Source organism: Sander lucioperca, chromosome 16 (genome assembly GCF_008315115.2).
Source record: "Sander lucioperca isolate FBNREF2018 chromosome 16, SLUC_FBN_1.2, whole genome shotgun sequence".
Lineage (NCBI taxonomy): Eukaryota > Metazoa > Chordata > Actinopteri > Perciformes > Percidae > Sander > Sander lucioperca.
In genome coordinates this window covers 17,300,774-17,320,598 of record NC_050188.1, presented here as the reverse complement: position 1 = coordinate 17,320,598, position 19,825 = coordinate 17,300,774, and the positions used below count along the sequence as shown (strand labels likewise).

General features: G+C 40.4%; 1 protein-coding gene across 1 annotated transcript; it reads right to left on the bottom strand.

The window, feature by feature from the left end:
* Nucleotides 1-684: 684 nt before the first annotated feature.
* grhl2b (grainyhead-like transcription factor 2b) lies at nucleotides 685-19,361 on the bottom strand. The gene is made up of 16 exons (XM_031296207.2): nucleotides 19,010-19,361; nucleotides 16,912-17,101; nucleotides 15,960-16,027; nucleotides 15,112-15,490; nucleotides 14,163-14,233; nucleotides 13,813-13,969; nucleotides 12,802-12,913; nucleotides 9,193-9,287; nucleotides 6,155-6,313; nucleotides 4,883-4,940; nucleotides 4,483-4,622; nucleotides 3,621-3,658; nucleotides 3,337-3,428; nucleotides 2,035-2,120; nucleotides 1,876-1,940; nucleotides 685-1,787 (listed from the first exon to the last, which is right to left on the bottom strand). Exons 1-16 carry the CDS (start codon nucleotides 19,027-19,029, stop codon nucleotides 1,673-1,675), a joined length of 1,845 nt encoding a protein of 614 aa, XP_031152067.1. The 5' UTR covers nucleotides 19,030-19,361; the 3' UTR covers nucleotides 685-1,672.
* Between the last annotated feature and the right edge of the window lie 464 nt (nucleotides 19,362-19,825).

Below are 19,825 nucleotides of genomic sequence, written 5' to 3'. Positions count from 1 at the left end.
AGCAAAACTAGCTAGCATCACAACCGTAGCAGTAAGTTTTAGATGTGAAGTTAATGAAAGAAAGGTGGATATACTTTTCCTTCAAATGATGAGCAGCTTTTGGTAAGTTTAATGGATTTTTCTGCATTTTATTAAAAGTATTTTACTAGCTATTACTGCTTGGTTTAGATAGTTGCAGCTGGTGTTAAAGATTTGAGCAGTGTCACTGTGTCAGTGGCCGCTGGCGCTGCGCCCTTGTGTGTGCGTGGTGGCAATGGCATGTGTGTTGTTGAGCCCCATCAGCTTGGCTGGAATTAGTTGGGAAGCCTAGTTGATCGCTGATTGTGTTATTTGTGTTTTTGATTGCTTTGTGTTTGTGTATGAGTAAATGTGACTAGGTGTTGAGCCTTGGGTTAAATCACTTATTCCACATAATAATGTCCTAGTGTCATGGTGATGTTATTCAAAGGTGGTTTAAATGCTGTAGGATAGTACTGAAGGCCCAGGTGTAAGATACACGGCCTGCCACTGGGTTACACTAACATCTAATATAATTATTTATATTAATTAATATTATTTCATTTAGATAACCCACATGGAAGAGTAGCTAAATATAAAAAAAACAAATTAAGCTCAAAGCTTACTAAGTTAGCCTAGCTTAGCATAGCATATCAAAGCAGTAACTTCCATTACTTGACTAGTGAAATTATAGTTACGTTGCCTTAAAACACACCCACATTTTCATTGTTTCAGGATACCTGCTCAACATCAGTATGTTAGCATTGCCATTGTGTATGTGAGCATTTAGCTCAAAGAAACCTACGTCTTAGGTACAGCCTAACAGAAGCTCACTCTTAATCTTGTTTAACCAAAAATTACATATCTATATTTATAACTTTATTCATTTGCCAAGCACATGAGGTCAAGTGCCATTTGTCACCAAAACAGACGTTGTTTACAGTATTTATTTTTTGTCATTACCATTTCATGTTAGGTCCTACAAATTTGTCAACATGTAAATAGTACAACATGGCTGAAAAATAGAGATAAGCCATTGAAAACTCCTTGAGTACTCTTAGAGAGGGTGACTAAACAAAGTCACTGAAATGTAAGTACTTGAAATCCTTGGATAAATTGCTAAAGAAATGAAAAACATTGTCATTAATAAATAATAACACAACTAATACAAACAAAGGCTGGCAGGCAAAGAAGCTACTAAGCTACTAATTCAAGCTACATACAGTGCATCAGGTATTTCATGAGGCTACTCCTGATGTGTTATTTGGCAGAAACACAAGACTGTACAGAAAAGTACAACTTTTTTATACAATAAAAATATTTAGCAAAAGTGGAGGCCATTGATCTGTACTGCATCATTTCACCTCACAACATAGAGGATGAGTAAAATGAGGACGTAAATATAACCAGTTCATAGAATTTCTATAATGTCCTCTCTTTATAGGGTCGTCCTCCTCCTGCACAGAAAATATGACTTGCTTCATAGTGTAACAGTGTCAGAGAGGGATCAAATGTGTCGACGTTGACCTCAGAGCGTTGGAGCAATGCCAACGTCTCCAATACAGTCAGTCAGCTTATCAGCCAATCAATAGCAGCCTCGGAGATTACAGCCAACCAGCAGTCACAGCGTCTCTTTCGTCTCAACCTGCGGTCCTTCGAGTCGGCTGATGAGCAGTCAGATCTCTGTCAGTGTGATCTTGTAGGCGTCTGCGTAGCTCTCAATATTGAGGATGAAGGTGTCTTCGTTGGAGTAATGCTCAATTATGTTATCGTCCATGTTCACCAGGATCCTGACACAAAAGACACTGAAGTTTAATTTCACATGCTTAACACAAGGCTCCAAATAGGCCTAAAACTGCAATCTGTCTCCTTACTCACCCTTTTTTACTTTTCTTGTACACTTTGGCTATCCTCTCTGTGGCCACGCCGTACTTCTCTGATATCTACGAATGACAGATGAAAGCAGTTTGTAAACGGGTGCTCTGCTGCAAACAAATTGTGCCTTTCATATTACTCTTACAGCGAGGTGTCACTCACAGCATCCATCAGGCCTCTGAGCGTGGGATTCTTCAGCATTAGAGCGTCAAACACCTCGTCCGTCTCCTTTCTTACGTACAACAGCACTGCAGAGAGAGGAGGAAGAATAAACCTTATATAATCTATAACCTGGGTTTGGAGTGTATATTTCGCTACGATGTGAATATAAGGGCGTTTTCACACATGAAAGTCCGAACCAAGGTCCGGACCAAGGTTCATGTTTTTGTTACATTGTATACATTTGATCCGGTAAGTTTTGGTTTCACACTGCAGTTATGCAAGCGCACTAAAGATCTATACGTGACAAAACTACGTCCTGCCGTCATCACATACGTGAGCTGCGTCTCCAGATACTTATAATTGATTGGTTTGTTGACGGGCTTCCCCGTCCTCTCGTATCCTCTCTCTGGGTCGGAGTTTTTTCAACTGACTGCTGCTCTCCCCTACAGCCGCGGCTCTTTTTGTTTTGTTGTGATGTTGAGAAGCAAGACACTGGAACTTTCTGGAGAATTTATTCAGAGACAAACGGAAACCTACACAGTAGCCTACATTTACTACCACTTAACAAATAAACTGCTGATGTATTCTCAGCTCTGATAGCCGACAGCTGTCTCCTCTGAGCGTAGTCACCGTCACTCTCTCAGCACCGAGCTATTCCTTAAAGGAGCTTCCCCGGTCTTGTAACACAAGGAGAGCCTGCCAGAGTTTCTTGTATTTGGTCCGAAAGTCCGAACCATCCATGTGTGAAAACGCCCTAAGACTCTGGTTTCACACAGACTGTCAGGCAAATAATATGAAGTAATATTACATATTTTTTCTTTAAACTAATAAAATTAAACCTATAAATAGCCAGAAATAATGACAAATACCATCACGAGTTACCAGACTACAAAGTGATGTCTTAACATTTGTATAATCATCAAAAGAACAACAAAAACATAATCTACAGAAAACTCTCATTCATCAACCATTTTGAAAATAATATTTGTGTTTGTCTATGCAAAAATGCCAACAGTCTTTTTTTCCAGCATCTCAAAAGTAAGGGTTTGCTGATATTACATAATTGTTTATTGAATATCTTTGGAGTATTTAATAGCTGTTGACAAAAAGCAATTTGATAACATCAGATTGGGCTATTTTTTTAATTTATTTTTTTTGTTTTGTTTTTTACATTTTATAGACTAAATAGGTAATTGATTAATTATATAATAATTTAAACCTAAACTTCCATGACAACTAGGCTGAACCTTTCTTAATATCAGTTAAAAACGACATGCAAAGAAGGAAGCGGCCATCTTGTACCTTTCTTGTGCGTCTCCTCTTTGATCTGTTTTTGAGGTGACGGACACAGATCTTCATCTGGCGACCTGAACATCCTCTTCACCAGCACACTCCTGGTGAAAACACACAAAAACAAACAAACGTGTGTCAGGTGCCATGAACGTGTATGCAATGTTTTTGCATTTGTGGTGATGACACAACATTTCCTCTGTATGCATTTGGTCGGTATCTGTACCTGCTTTCATTTGCATACTTTATATTTGTATCATGTGTGTAAATGAAAATGCTCATTGACATGCACTCACCCTTCTCTCTCGATCTCCTCTGTGTTGAAGGTAAACACCTGCAAATGAAGTATTACACATTAATGTACGTTTTAAGTGTACAAATAAAAACATTAAGTAGAATATTTAATTCATATTGAGAAATTCTTCGAAGACAGGAGGTGGTGGGAGAAATACTCAAGATCTTTTCCTTAAAGTGCTCATATTATGCTCATTTTCAAGCTCATAATTGTATTTAGAGGTTGTACCAGAATAGGTTTACATGGTTTAATTTTCAAAAAACACTTTTTCACTATTTTTTGTTGTACTGCACATTGCTGCAGCTCCTCTTTTCACCGTGTGTGTTGAGCTCTCTGTTTTAGCTACAGAGTGAGGCATCTCACTTCTGTACCATCTTTGTTGGGAGTCGCACATGTGCAGTAGCTAGGTAAGGACTACTAGCCATTAAGAAGCAGAGTATGAGGGTGTGCCACACTAGCACTAAAGTAAAGTAAAAGCTGGACTATAATAGAGCTGTTTGGAGCAGTTTGTGAACAGTGTTTTCTGTTGGAGATGGTAAGTCCCTTTGGGGTGGACTTTGGGCTTTTTCACTTTGTAAACCTATAACGTGCACAAAAAGATATATAACACAATAAAGGAAAGGGGAAAAGCCAAAAAGTATAATATGAGCACTTGAAGTACTCATTCTGCATAAAAATAGCTGCTGTGACTGATTTATTTATACAGTATATCAAATTTATGATTAAATTGTTAAAACTGATGCATCAACGTGTAAACAGCATTTTACTGTGGCAGCTCCAATTTCCCCTTTCAGCAGATGAACTCAGCTACTGTAAAAGGAAACAAGTTCTTTCACTTTTGTTTATAGAGAGGCAACCTATACCTGTCCGGCCCTCTGCAGGTTGCCAAAGTGAACATCGGGGATGAAGAGTACGGGCTGAGCCTCCAAGTCGCTCATAGTCTTGAAATAAGTGGTGTCGGACTTCTTAGGAGCGGTTATCACCCCTACACCTCCATCTTTACCTAAACACCAGTGACGAAGAAGATTTTTAGAAAAGAACAGATAGATTTCTCCAGCCAAAGAAACTTAAATGAATACCTCGTAGACACAAATATCTAAAAGCAGGGGAGAGAGGGATGTATTCACTGTGATTTCATAAAGAGTTAATGAAGAGGGCGTTTGATACCTCTCCGGTCCTCATATCACATCCTGCATCTATAATTTCCTCTGATTTTGATACCCAAATTTTACAAGCAAAATGATTTTTTCATGCAATTCAAACCTTTTGACTTCTTGCGAAACAGTTTTCTCTCCTCGTCCCTTATTTTCCTCTCTGCTCCCTGAGAAAGACAACAGACAAAAACATATTGAACACATCGGGAAATGTTACCAGCATCCTTTAAACACACTCTGACAAAATGAGTAATTACCACATTGTTTCTGTTGGACAGAAAAGTTTCAATTTTTAATAGAAATGGTTTGTGTGTGTATATGTACAGGTGTATCTGGAGGCTCAATGTGCAGGTGAGACCACTAGAGGGAGGACTTATATCATGGTTTAACTCCCTCACTGACACAGTCAAACACCTGTCTGTGACACATTTACAATATATGTATACTTAGAGCTGGGCAATATATCGATATTATATCGGTACCGTGATATGAGACTAGATTTCGTCTTAGATTTTGGATATCATAATATGGCATAAGTGTTGTCTTTTCCTGGTTACATTACAGTAAAGTTATGCCATTTTCTGAACTTACCAGCCTGTTGTAACTGTTCTACTATTTAACTTTACCCACTTAGTCATTATATCCACATTATTGATGATTATTTATCAAAAATCTCATTGTGTAAATATTTTCTGAAAGCAGCAATAGTCAACACTACATATCGTTGCGGTATCGATATCGAGATATTTGGTCAAAAAATATTGTGATATTTGATTTTCTCCGTATCGCCCAGCCCTACGTATACTGCAGCATTTTCACTTAATGGCAGAGATCCCAACTGCTCAACACATACACAAACTCTCATTGCTGACAGCAGCAAATGTAATATTCTGCTTTTTTTACTCATACAAGTTGGAGGCTTTGATCAGGACACAACTGCTATAATAAAGCTTCATATAAAAGCAACTTTAACATCTCCTCTCCAGAAATCGACATGAACACAGCTGTAGTTTATCTCATCTGTCTTGTTCAATACTTTGTCCTCCATTCAGTTTCCTGATTTTATTTGTCATATATGTAAGTGAACTGAATATATTTCTAGTTTTTGACTGATGTTAGAATAAAACAACAAATTCAAATACACCATGCTGTGTGGGAATTATAACAAGCATTTTTCACTCTGTTCTGACATTTTATAAATGAAATGATTGATTAATCAATCGAGCAGATTGATTAGTTGCAGACCTAGTTACAAATGACCCTTGTCCCAATACAATGTTTTCTAAATGGTACCCTTTAACGGACATAGATTTACTGACAAAATGATGAAACTTTTCCAGACAACATCCTTATAACTGATGAAGAGGAAGTGATTCCTCACCTTGTCACAGAAGACCTTGATCTGTGAGTAGGCCCTGTGCAGCGGCTTGTTGCTGCGGTTGTTGTAGCTGTACGTGTCGATCTGTATCATCAGAGGAAGACCCTTGACCCCCTTCTGAGAAGAGAAGTCTGTACTCAGACAGTTGACTGTGATGAAGATCTGCAGGGGTACATAAAGGAGGGAGGGGGGGACCAGAGGTGTTTCATGTTACAATAAATAACAGTTTATTTTTTTCTTAAGCTATTTTCTTTAAAGGAATCTTTTCATTCTTTTATACATAATTTAATCGACCAAAACAACTCAAAATGTTGACAGGTGCAAATAGAAGCTGGTCCTTGAACACAAAATGAAAAAACAATATTATTCCATTTATGTGTGGTTGGAAGATATTTTCATTTTTAAAACATGACTTGGTACTCCCGCTCAGAGACACATGCTGCATCGTTTAAAGTCTGTATTTCAAATACTTGATGAATACTTTTTTTTTTGCTGTTGCCAAAAACATAGCTGTATTTTTTAAAATGTCTACATTCAGCGCCATGAGTGGGAGATTGTTTTCTCGAGAGATACTGTTTCTGTGGAAAGTTTCAAATGGTTTACAAACAAAATTCCTTTCACCTCTGTTGTGTTTGGTTTGCACCAGAAATATCAGATATCTCAGAATGTAGATAGAAGTCAAAACTACATGTAACTGCATGGCTACATAGCACACCAGATTAGTGAGAAGCTTGTTACATAACAGTGTTGTATTTCTGCATCTTTTTCTGTATGTATCTCCAATTTCCTATGTATTTAAACATTGAGAGTTACAATTATGAACTGCATCACAAGCATGGTCTATTTGATGCCATTCTACGCTCTGGGGTTCTCTTTTTACAAATGCCCCATTTCCACTGCATGGTACGGCTCGACTAATGCCGTTTTTCCATTACCTGGTACCTGCTAACAGGTACTTTTTTTAGTACCACCTCCATCGAGGTTCCAACCGATACCAAAAGGTGACGTGAAAGCGACAGACGGGGGGTGTCCTGAACAAACCCGCCATTTTAAAATAGTTTTTTTTTGCTACCTCCAGCTTCATTTGAAACTAAATGTGTCTTCTGGCTGTGGCAACAACAACACACCTTCGACGTTCTGTGTGTGTGTATGTGTCACATTAGGTCACGGCAGTTTACTGCGGTGCCGCTATGACGACCAGCCAAGCTCGCCTCACGCATGAGGCGGTACTAAATCTACAATGGAAAAAGGAGGACGGGGCACTGCGGCCGAGTCGAGTCGAGTCGAGTCGAGTCGAGCCAAGTAGAGCTGGTACTAGCAGTGGAAAAACACCATAACTCTTTTTTGGTTTTCCATTAACAAAATCTGTGGATAGTACCTGGTACCTGGTACTTGTTTTGGTACCACCTCGGTCGAGGTTCCGAGCGAGCTGAGCCGATACTAGAAGGTGGAGTAAAAACGCTGCAGACCAGTGATTGGTCAGAGGGAACTGTCACACGGGACATCCTGCACAAACAAACCATTTTTAAATAGCTAAGCTAACATCAATAGTGACCGCAATTTATTTAAAAAATGGCAGCCCACAAAAACTGGGTAGTACACTACATGCACTGCGCTATACAATTGACCAAGTGCAGATGTGTTCTTCTGTTTGGTTGCCGATGAAAGAGTTCAGCAAGTGTTGCATTGAAGTTAATATCACAGCAGTTTTACGCAGTGGCGCAATGGCAGTCAGCTGAGAATCCCGCCTACACTGAGGGGGTACTATCCACTGTGAAGTACTGGTACCAAAAAAGTGAGCAGAGCAGAGCAGAGCCATACCATACAGTGGAAACACAGCAAGACATGTCCCCTGATGAAGGCCTTGTGACCATAAGCTTGGCTTTGTCATTAAATTCTTAAATTAGAGTCTTATTTCTCCATATTTGATTTTGTCCTTGCTCTCCTCATTTTGTGACACCTCTCAACTGTCTGCTATGAAATGAAGCTTAGCGTAAGTTCATTCAGGTAGATTTCTATACTTCTTTTTAACTCTCTCTCTCTCTCTCTCTCTCTCTCTCCCAACCTAATCAGCTGACTGGTTCACTCTTTCAGTTAAACCATCCTCTCTGTGAACTTTAAATACACACTCAAAAGTTTTTTATTTGGTCTAAAACAGAAGTAGAAATTGATGAAGACATTTGGAATAATTCTGTCACTTCCTTTTTAGACCTACAACAGTAGAGGCATGCTGAACAATAAACTACCTGGGCTGACATTAAACCTGTTCCTGCGCTACCACACAGATATATTCAGGCTCAATAGCCATACAGATTAAGAGAAAGAGAGGGATAGAAGTACAGAGAGAGAGAGTCAATATTGGCCCAGAGGAGTGTGCTTGGATTTCCACCAGCAAAGTCTTTGTCCGCGGGCTGCTATTACAATGAACAAGCCACACACACACACACACACACACACACACACACACACACACACACACACACACACACACACGTAACCACTCACACTCACACAGAAATGAGGGCAAAACAAACAACAGAGGGTGGGGACAGGGATTGTTCTGTGTTGGCCCTTGGGGGCCTCTGGAGTTAAACAGTGATGGAGCTCCATTTAAGGAGTGGCCACAAACGAGTGGGGTACAAAGACAAAGAAGACAAACACAGCAAAAAGTACACAACACTGGCCATCAGCTTTATGACGGACAGCGGAAAACATACCCATTGGTGCAAAGGAGCCACGTTTGGCTTTCAGTTCTTGTATAACAAAATGTTGACGATTTAATTCACCATTTCTTTAAGTGAGTATTTGTGATGTCTACAGGTGAACTGCCTGCATCACAGTTAATCTGTCAAGTGAATGCATTTGTTTGCCAACAACTGAATCAGCACAAAAAACCTGTCCCGCTGCTTTTTTTTCTGTAGATGTAAAAGAACATCTACAGCCCGCCTCCAGCGAGAGTGAATATAGTAGACCGGTTTCTAGGAAAATTAAAAAGAACATTTATGTCCTGCAAAAAAGACGGTAATATTTGTGTTTAATACCTTGGCCTCTTCATTCACGTCCCAGGTGAAGGAGATGGCGTTGTAGGCGATTTCTTCAATGTTGCCAATCGTGTTGAAGCTCTCCTTGTAATCAGCTGTGAGGACAAGCAGAGGGATGGTTTATTTCTGCCCTTTCAAATATAACTTGCCATAAAAGCATGCTCAAAAGTATTTTTTCAATCTACGTGCATTCCCCTTTACTTTGCCGATATCTGCTGTTTAAAAAACCTAACCAAACATCATATCTTCCCTCCACACATGGCACAAATTGGTCAATAAATGACACAAGCAGGTAGCTATTGTTTGTTAAGATAAGCAATCAAATGGCACGCTTCAATTTTATAAGATAAAACCTTATCTGCTTGGGCAAACAAACTCTCAAAGGCTTCAAAGGCAGCAGGAGGAACACAGGAGGCTATATGGCTCTGAGAACCATATTAAAAGCCAGGTCAGGTGAGTGCATCGGCTGGCTATTGTTGACCTGTGTGACTACAGATTGGAGGGACTACTACCGGTATGCTGTGGTAACAAAAAATTAATCTATGTACTTGTGAGCTGTTTTAAATTGGCTTAGACATGGCAGGGAAGTGGGAGAGATGGACTAGTGCATTGTTGGTTTTGGTCTTTTCATGGGATTGGGTTCCAGCGACAATAAAAATCTATCTGTGAAAGAGATGCTGATAGGATGAGACAGATGTGATTTGGGCTGAACGTCTGATGTGGTCAACTTGTACTTCAGGTCAGTCGTTATAGATGAACAAAAGAATAACTCGATCAGCCTCAGTTGTCCTTACTTGAATATATTACAACACAAATCTGATCAGAGAAGCTCTTGGTACACCACGTTTACATGAACACAGACATACCAAAAACCTAAAGTCCCTTACATTACACACAGCTTTATATGGAACCTTAAGTCGAGCAGAGTCAGGCCACCTGGGAGGAGGCAAACAAGTGGGTAACCCCCAGTCAATGTTGTTTCTCATTCAATATTATAAGGGAGTCTGAAAAATCTCCAAGGTCCATCTTGTCTATACCTCCGGCCAGAGCAAAGCCTCCCAACATAAAGCATGACAATACTGAAGGACTTTAAAAAGGCCTCTTAGGTTAATTGCGGTAAAAGCAAATTTATTCTAGAACGTCATTTTATGGAGAGGCAGCTCATCCGACAACAGTTCTGCTGGTCACATCTCAGAGCACCCCCCCTCTGCTTGAATGACCTGCGACCTCCTCCATCATCCTAACTGCCGTTACGGCGACACTTCCTGGTTCTTTAGCAGGTGCACAAAGCAGCAAGGCAGGCGGCAACATGCCTAACTGCTAGTATCCCCCAAGAAATAACCCCATTCAAATGATCCATTCTGTGATGCGGCCCAGGGGCATGATCACACACCCCCCGCCGCCCCCCCACCAACAAACCCTCCACCACTATTCAGATCAGCTCTCTGGACAGCTTCAGATTACAGGTTGCATCCAGCTCTGAGGAGCAGGGTGGAGGGGTCTGTCATTTGACCTACTGAACTGTTTGAGTGGAGATTCCCCACTTTGATGCACAGTCATGCACTCACAAAAATTAGAGCTAAAATGATTTGTCTGGTTTCTTTAGTCTTGATATTAAACTAAATACTTTTGTGTTTTGGACTGTTGGTCGGACAATATAAGCTATTTAAATATGTCAAGGGTAATTGTAATTGTGATGGGCATTTTTCAGTGATTATTCGATGAAGTGAGAAATTAATTCACAGATTAATCAATACTGAAAATAATCATAAATTGCAGCCATAATATAAATTATGAATACATACAGAGGTAGAAATTCAGGATAGTATTTTAAACGTGTTAAGTAGTTTCTCAGCATCCTCATTTGCAATCTGTTATGGGGATCTATGTTTCTGCATGAGCAGATAGGTATCTGTGTTTACACTACATGTGTCAGTGTGGGACGGCTCTGTGGGTCAAACTGGAAATGCACACTATCTATCTATGGCTCATACACACAAACAAACAGACTCATTACACTGGCAAATGCCAAACAGGATGTCAAAGGGAATCATGCTGGAAAAGATAACACACTTCCTCTTAGCAGGATCTAATGATAGCTTCAAAAAATGTCAAATAAATCTTTAAATCATGTTAATACTGAGATACTCTTCAGCAGCAAAACAACAGAAAGTCAAGTTATTGCAGTTATCAGACAGTGGTTCCCAACCTCTTTTGTTTAAAGGAAATAGTTTGATATTTTGGGGAATCCGCTTATTCGCTTTCTTGCTGAGCGTTTGACGAGAAGATTGATACCACTCTCAGACATGAAAGTGGTATCAATCTTACCATCTAACTCTCAGCAAGAAAGAAAATGTGCGTATTTCCTAAACTATTTCCTTTACTACGAAGCACTGTTCATTTGCGACCCTTGTCAAAGGGTGCCTGTCGCTCGACGGTGTTTTAACCCCAACATCAACTTCAAGGCAGCGCTGCGACCGTCGACTTCAAGGCACCTAACCCTAACCTTAACCCTAATCCTAACCATTGCCTAATCCTAGTGCCTTCCAGGCAGCTCTGCCTGGAAGACGACGTTGGGGGCTTAAAACACCAATCACCAACCATCTCACTACCGCTTTAATCTATTCCGCTATGCCCTGGTTGGGAACAGATATAAAGATATGTGTGAATTGTAGGCTGATTAGGATTTGGATTGGTTCATGTAAATATAGGAATAACTGTAAGATGAAGATCTAAATTAGGCAAGAATTTCTTTCAACAGACCAAAACCAGCCAAGGTAACAGTGTGGCTAGCATTCCTCTCTCTGTCCCAACAAGCTGTGTATAGGTGTGTGTGTGTGTGTGTGTGTGTGTGTGTGTGTGTGTGTGTTTGTGTGTGTGTGTGTGTGTGTCTGTGTGTCTGTGTGTCTTCCATCCATCCCAAGCTTCCCACATACCTCTGAATCTCTGCCTGGTTAGCAGGCCCAAGCTTGTCAAATGCAAACCGCCTGCTAGCTTCTCACACACTCATCCAAGAAGGCGTAAAAATGCTTGGTTCAAATTCAAACCTCTCAACTGAAAAAAAAACGCTGGCAGCCAATAGGTCAAAAGGTATAAGATACAAATATAATATGAGGCTTCAGATCGGCAGCATACACTTGTGGAAAATGCTGCGAGAGAGAGAGAGAGAGAGAGAGAGAGAAAGTTTTGTTTTGTCTCAGTGTTTGCTCAATCTCTCAGGCAATGTAGAGGAGATTAGAGGATTTATGTTGTGTGTCTCAGCAACACCTAGACATTAGGAGATTTTTAAGAGACTTAGGTGTGTGTGTGTGTGTGTATATGTGTGTGTGTGTGTGTGTGTGTGTGTGTGTGGGGCAGCCCAGCCTCCTGTCTGATGGTGGATGATGGTGGGCAGCTGAACAGCCTTGGGCAGACAGTTGGGTGGGGGCATATTTGCTCTTAGTTTGGTCATGCCTTGTTTATTAGCTAAGTGCATTCCAGCTTTTTCATTAACATAAATTTGTCATTGTCTTTTGGTTCGTGTGTCTTGAATTATTCAAGAATTTGTTCGTCATTCACATATAAACACGGAGAAAGTCTTGGAAAGAAGGAGTAAGAAGTAAGTCTTACCGATGTCTAAGACTCTCTGTTTAGCTGTATGTTGCCGAGAGTGCCAGTACTTCCAGTACTTCAGCTGCTCGTCTCGGTTCTTGTCTTCACTGAACACCACCATGATCACACTCTGAGAGGGTAAAAAGGTCAAATGATGGTCAAGTTTTGAGACTGAGTTTTTTAGGATTGTAGGATAGCATAAAATTCCATCACATATTAATGATAAAAAGGTTTCTGAGATCTGGCAACGCAGCAACATAGCAAAATAGATGTCTGACAAGGCAGTAAACATCAGCAGTTGTTTACATTTTAAACTTCTTATTTTGGGGTGCATTAACTTTCAGTTAATTATCCACAAAAAGAGATTTACTGTAGATCATCTATCTACCTGTACGACTTCTAGTAACGATGGTGCCAGATCTCAGAAATTACTCTGGTGAGTATAATAGAATAACCATTAGAAATTATGGCCAAAACTACAGTACAAAAGCCCAAATTGTAACAAACCAGAATTATCTTTTAATCTGTTGTCCTGTCAGCCACTTCATTTGGAGTTGTGTTTGTGTCCAACTGAGGAATGTAAATCATTCAATCGCTTTAAGCACTTTGTTTACCAATGCCCGTGGGAAATATCTGGCTCTTTAGCTGCTAAATGCTCCACTATGTTCACCAGACGGTCGCTAACTTTGTCCGTCTGCTGTTTGGTGCTGAGCCGGTAGTGTACGGTGGGTTTGTCAGAGCTTTTTCACTGAAAACAGCTCCCTGCTGTAAATGAAGTTGGAGGAAGTAAATCCAAGACAATGAGCTGAAAGATGCTAAAACGCTCTGTAGAGCTGAGGGGAACTGCAGAGTCGCCTCTCATGTGTAACGTGATAGTTATTCAAGCCATTGTTATTATCAAAAGACAGATTAGAGCGGCTTTGCATTTTAAGGTTTGGTAATAGGTAGACTTTAATTACATACAAAAAAAACAACACATCTTGGTATTTTCTGTGGGATATATATGACTGCAGCAAAAATAACCCTCACCCGAACTTTGCTGATGGGGTGACGGAGGCGTTTGTTGGAACTGAGCTCGTTGAGCGTCACAGCGTAGAACTGGCCTTTGTTCAGGTAGGTCATCGGTCCCTCACCCTGCTTCTGACGCAGTGAGCGAGTGGCGTCCAGCGTGTACTGGAAGCTGTCACTGCGCACACACACACACACACACACACACACACACGTGATAAGCCATAACAAGGTGGGATGGGTGTACAGCAACACACACTTTCCATTCCTTTATGGATCACTTCAAGTCAGTGTTTTGATTTCATAATGTATTTGAATATTAACACTGTTATATATATGTAGACTACGTGATTGTATTCTGAGTGACTTACACTCCCTCCTGGTGAAATAAGAAGTCATCTGTAGCCAGAGAGGAAGGTGTGTGGTACTTCTGTTGAGAACGCTTAAAACATATAGAAAGAGGAAATTACTTGGGCAGAAGGACAAGTTCATTTAGCCAGAGAGGAACTGGTTAAACAATGCTGCAAATAAGGAAAAAACTGTATTGTCATATATAAAGATCAGAATGACGACATGGAGATTTCAGGCAAACATGGAACAAATTCAACAACCACTTGAAGATTCCTGTTCAGGTAATGAACCTTTGGACTCTCAGTGAATCATATTTAAACATCTATTAGTCGTCACGTACCATTTCACCACAACTCCACCCTTGCATGTACTGTATAAGATCATAACACAGTGATAATAACACGATAACACACAGGCCCGTAGCCAGCCTAGTGGAAGGGGGGGGACCTTTTGCAGTTTATCCCTCATTTTGTATTTAATTATGAGGTTGAAATACTTCAATTTGATGTCCTTGGCCTCACAGATTTTGCTATGAGTGCACAAAGTTAGCTGCGTGGATTGTTGATATATTAGATTGTTACATGTGCGTGCCAGTTAACACATTCACAGAAATGGTGCTTTTAACAAGCTTAGGGCTTCGGTTTGGTTTATCGGGCGGGGGGGGGGGATTCGAATTATTGGCAGTTGTTTTTTAAAAAGACACTTTTTTTTTTTTGTGGCCGGGTTGGATCAGTGGGTAGAGCAGGCGCACATATACATAGAGGTTTATGTCTCGACGCAGAGGTCCAGGGTTCAAGTCTGACCTGTGACGATTTCCTGCATGTCTTCCCTCACTCTCCCCTTTCTCACCTAGCTGTCCTGTCCATTAAAGGTGGAAAAGCCCCCCAAAAAAAAATCTTTAAAAGGATACTTGTTTTTTGAAAAACGGGCCTGACAGTTATCTGTTCAGACTCTAGAGTTTGTTCTCACCACGTCTCGCTCCTCTTCGTACGGGCTGTCAGGCGGACTCTGCTGGTCGACTTTCACATACGAGCTGTGACTGACGGTGGTCACCTCATACGGACTCTGTTCGTAGATCACCCGCGACGACTCTTCTGCCTCCACCCTGTAGTGAAGCCCTGATCCCGTCATGAAGACGGGCGCGTACACCTCGGCCTTCACCACGGCCACAGCTGGTGAGCCACCATCCCCTGACACCACCTCGGTTGAGCTGCTGAAGTCTTCCCGTTTGGTCTCCTGGTGCTCCGTATTCAGAGACAGGTTGACAGGAACAGATTTGAGGACTTGAACACGGTTGTCCACCATCTCCACCTCACTTTGGCTGCTGGGGTTGCTCACCAATGCAGACCTAAACAACAACATGGATGAAAAACCTTTTGTATTTTCTCTTCTGCAGGGATCAGGTTTTCAACAGCCTCAGTCCAGCCTGTGCTCCTTTCATTCAGTATCAGTGCTTCAAGTGAAACAAGACTCACTCATCCCTGATATATACACACATGCATACTAGACGTGCTTGTCTCATATCACTATCTTATGGAAATTGTGTTTTACTGAAAGCATTTCATATTTACTGCTGGAGCTGCTACCCCCGCGACCCGTTACCGGATAAGCGGAAGAAGATGGATGGATGGATGGATGGATTTCATATTTAACTGCTTACCACATGGCAATTACTGCAATCACTGAGCTCCATCATTTAATTCCACACATTGCTGAGGAAGGTCTGCTAGCAGCTATACATTTAGCTTTTTTTGTTTTCTGTCTGTACATGTGCAACCTAGAGCGAGACATTGAAATACTTATTCTTATTCACTGACCTCTTCTCTTGTTCCTCTGTACTTTCAACAACTTTTGGAACTGGCAGAAGCCTCTTTTCTTTAGGCACCTGGAAGGAAAAAAGGAGGGCGTGTTATGTTGGCCTCTTATCTTTACTTAACATTTTTCTTATTCCTGAAGACAGAGAAAGTCAGAATATATTGGAGGGTGAGTGATTTGTGTCTCCGTCCTTTATTATGTTTAATAAACAGTTAGAAATGTGGTTTATTAATAATCAGTGTGTGTGTTGGGATTTCATTTGTTGGACTTCCACTGACCAATATAATACTGTGAGCATATTAACTTAGACTTTTAAACAGTCAGTGTAATTTTGGAAATGTCTAGAAGTCTAAATGAATATGTTACTAAATAAAAAAATGAATATGATATGAATTTTTTTCTGTGCTTTTCGTTTATCATGTGACTTTTTCTCAAAACAGACAACGGCTCATTATATTTGAGTTATATTATAGTTGTAAAGACGTATAAGATGCAGACAGTCCTTAAGGTTTTCTGTTGAACATGCAAGAAAGGCACAGTGCAATGCACGACATCCAAATATTTTAAGCGTCCAAACTTTTATAGCTCTTACTTAAAAGTGAAGGAAATCTCAGAACATGCTTGACTTAATCTTCTTTAAAGTAAAAATGAAGGGCGCCCAGATAGCTCAGTTGGTAGCGGGCGCCCATATATAGAGGTTAACTCTTCGACGCAGCGGGCCCGGGTTTGACTCTGACCTGCGGCCCTTTGCTGCATGTCATTCCCCCCTCTCTCTCCCCTTTGATTTCTTCAGCTGTCCTGTCAATAAAGGCCTAAAAATGCCCAAAAAATAATCTTAAAAAAAGTAAAAATGAAGCTATCTTCAAATGTCTGGTCTTGTCTGACCACCACCCAAACACCCAAAAGATATTCAGTTTATTATAACACATACAAAGAAAATCATTAAATCCAGACCTTGTAGTAGTCGTAGAGCAGGCCCAGGGCGTTGGCGCTGTCCTCGTCCCCGTTGATGCTCATCATGGCCTTGGTGGCGGCTGTCAGCGGGTTCTCCAGGTACGACCTCCATGCCTCGTCCTCACTGGTGTAAGCTCGTCGCACTGCAGGGTAGGAGCTCTCGTTGGGGACCACCACCACCAGACGCTTACTGGAAGACATGCACAAACATTTTAATTCAAGTGGACATAGATTAGATACAGTAAAGTAATCTGCTGGTTTCAGCTTCACATTATGCTTAAATGTGCTTGCTTTTCTTCTGCTTCTTCTTCCTCTTCATTCTGATATTTAAAATGAGCTGGTCATTTGTCATTATTTTGGACATTTTCTGTATCAAATAAGTTATCAAAAAAGAATTAAAAATGTATATACTATATCCCCTTTTCATGTCTGTCTTGTGTGTTTACATGGGTTTGTCTCTCTACTCTGTTGGCCCACTTAAGTCACAGACCAGTTAAACACAAAGTGTTGTCACAACATCTCTTCGAACTCAGCCAATCACAAGCGAGGCTCTGAATGTGTCAACTTGCACTTGTTGTACAATGCACAGTATCAGTATAATGTCACACCTTCAGGAAAGGTCTTTGAAGAGGTTAGTTATAATGCCGTAGCCTCATACTAGTCCTTTTTTTCTGTTTTTGTTCATTCACCATTCAGTTTGCTTGAATCAAACTAACATAATATGTAAATATTAATCAGGAATATTCTAAACTGTGAAATCGTCTGTACGTCTTGGAAACTAATTAACAACGTGAAATAACTCCTCTATATTTCTGTTGTGGTTTCTCTAATTGCCATTAACGCCTGTTCGCCAGATCTACCTGCCAAATAAAACAAACCCATTTGTCCCGCCTCTAATCTGTGATGTCACACAGATGCAAACCTTCATGGGAAAAGGTGTAAGTAAAGAGGCACCCAGGATGAAGATGTTTGACCCTTTCTGCCTCATATTATCACAGTTGATAGTATATTTCTTTTTTTTAATGTTACAAATTCTGCTCAACTTCTCCAACCAACGCCTGCAGGTAGAGAGCTGGCATGAAGGTATGAAAAGGCCAAAGACGTCTAGGTGATGTTTATGATTTCAACAACTCTACTCTGGTGGATCTGACTAAATATTACCACTGTGGGTCATAATAGTGGCAGGCAGTTGTTGTCACTGATGCATGAAACAGCATCACTGCAGTTACACTTAGAGACTTTAAGATCTTTTAAATACACAATAATAATAATAATAATAATAATATTAGATCACAATCATCATGTTAGGAACAAGTGCCCTATTTCAATAATATAGATTATTAATAATTCATTAAGTCATTCCCATTTATAACTAAGACTATTAACAAATGTAAAGCTAAATTATGGATGCAAACTCAAACTATATCAGATCATCTGTAACATTATGAGACTTCTGTCAGCCAAGGCCTCCACAGCTATTTCTGGTGTTTAAGAAGATATTAAACATTTCAGTAGAAGTATTTTTAAAAGCACAATCCCTCCTAAAAAAGTTAATGAAATGTTTATTTTTTTCTGATTGTCGTAAAAGTAGCTTTAGCACACAGGTTATAATTTATTTTTTAATAATAATACAGGAGTTTCTGGTGTTACAAAACAACCCAGTAACGTTAGGCCCGCCACGGGCAACACTCACTGCCCTCATTCACACGCAGACCCATCGTGCACTGTAGGCCTTAAAATATGAAAACAGTTATGCAACAAAAAAGCTAAAACTCTTATTTTCAGTCAAAGACATCAAAGTGTTTTGAAAATCCAGTCGTTGCACTTTAAAGGCTTTTTTCAGTAAAAAAAAAAAAAATGGCGAATTTAGCTCTAATGAAATGCACGGCGCCAAGTTTACTCGTTTCCTCCAAAAATATTGTTTAATATTTGTCACACATATCCAACAGTAATATAACCACAACGTTCATTTCATCCTCTGATACAAACTACGTAGGCCTATACAAAAAGTGATTCTTTTAGTTAGCGAATAAAAAGAAAAACCTTTCCTTTTAAGTTGAAACCATCAAAGATCCTCTCGGCAGGCTCGATCACTTACTTGTCTGTCTCCTGTGACATATTTTGCTTCCTCTACGGTTCTTCCTTGTGAAACTGGACTTTCAAGTCGGAGCAGGTAATAGAGTGAGTGAGTTGCCAGAAGTTGGGCTACAGGTAAGTCGACTTTTCTCGCCCCGCTTCTTCTCTCTCTCTCTCTCTCTCTCTCTCTCTCTCTCTCTCTCTCTCTCTCTCTCTCTCTCTCTCTCTCTCTCTCTCCTGGCAGGTAAAGCCGCTTTTGTCCCCAAACAGCCAATCACTCTGCGTGTCTCGTGTTCAATTTGTATTGAGATTATAACAAATATCCACACATCCTGCTGCCATGCATTATAATATTTGCCTGCGTTTGCTTTAATGGCAAGACATTCTTTCACTATAAAAAGAAAAGAAAAGAATTGAAGGTGAGGGCGAGTCTGACGCTGATTGGCTGCTGCAGATTGAGCCGGGCTCTGATTGGCTGGTGGGTCAGAGAGGCAGGTAGAGGCTCACCTCGCTTGCAAGCAAAGGAAAAGACGGCTCGAAGGCACCATAATGACACATAAAACATGTTTAAAATGAACTTCTCTGCCCCTGGATTTTATTTCATTCTAAATAAATAAAAGCTTTATATAAAAACAAGTGGGTTAAAAGTTGTTGGCTAAATGGAGTAATGATAGCCTCATAGTTGGCCTCAGACTGACACACATGCACAGGTTTGAAAATGTTTTCCCCCCTCTCTAAATTTTCATAATGACTTGTCTGTGAGTGTCTGTGTTGCAGGTCATCTCAGAGCAGACAGAAGGCAAGGAGGAGCCCTGTCATTAGTTGACACAATGCCATT

What these genes read in the sequence shown, in the direction of transcription:
- grhl2b (XM_031296207.2), bottom strand. Translation starts at nt 19,029, where the DNA reads ATGTCACAGGAGACAGACAA. An exon ending in TGCTCTACGACTACTACAAG is followed by an intron (nt 16,028 to 16,911) that starts GTCTGGATTTAA and finishes TTTTCCTTCCAG; the next exon opens with GTGCCTAAAGAAAAGAGGCT. An exon ending in TCAAGGTCTTCTGTGACAAG is followed by an intron (nt 4,941 to 6,154) that starts GTGAGGAATCAC and finishes TGTCTTTCTCAG; the next exon opens with GGAGCAGAGAGGAAAATAAG.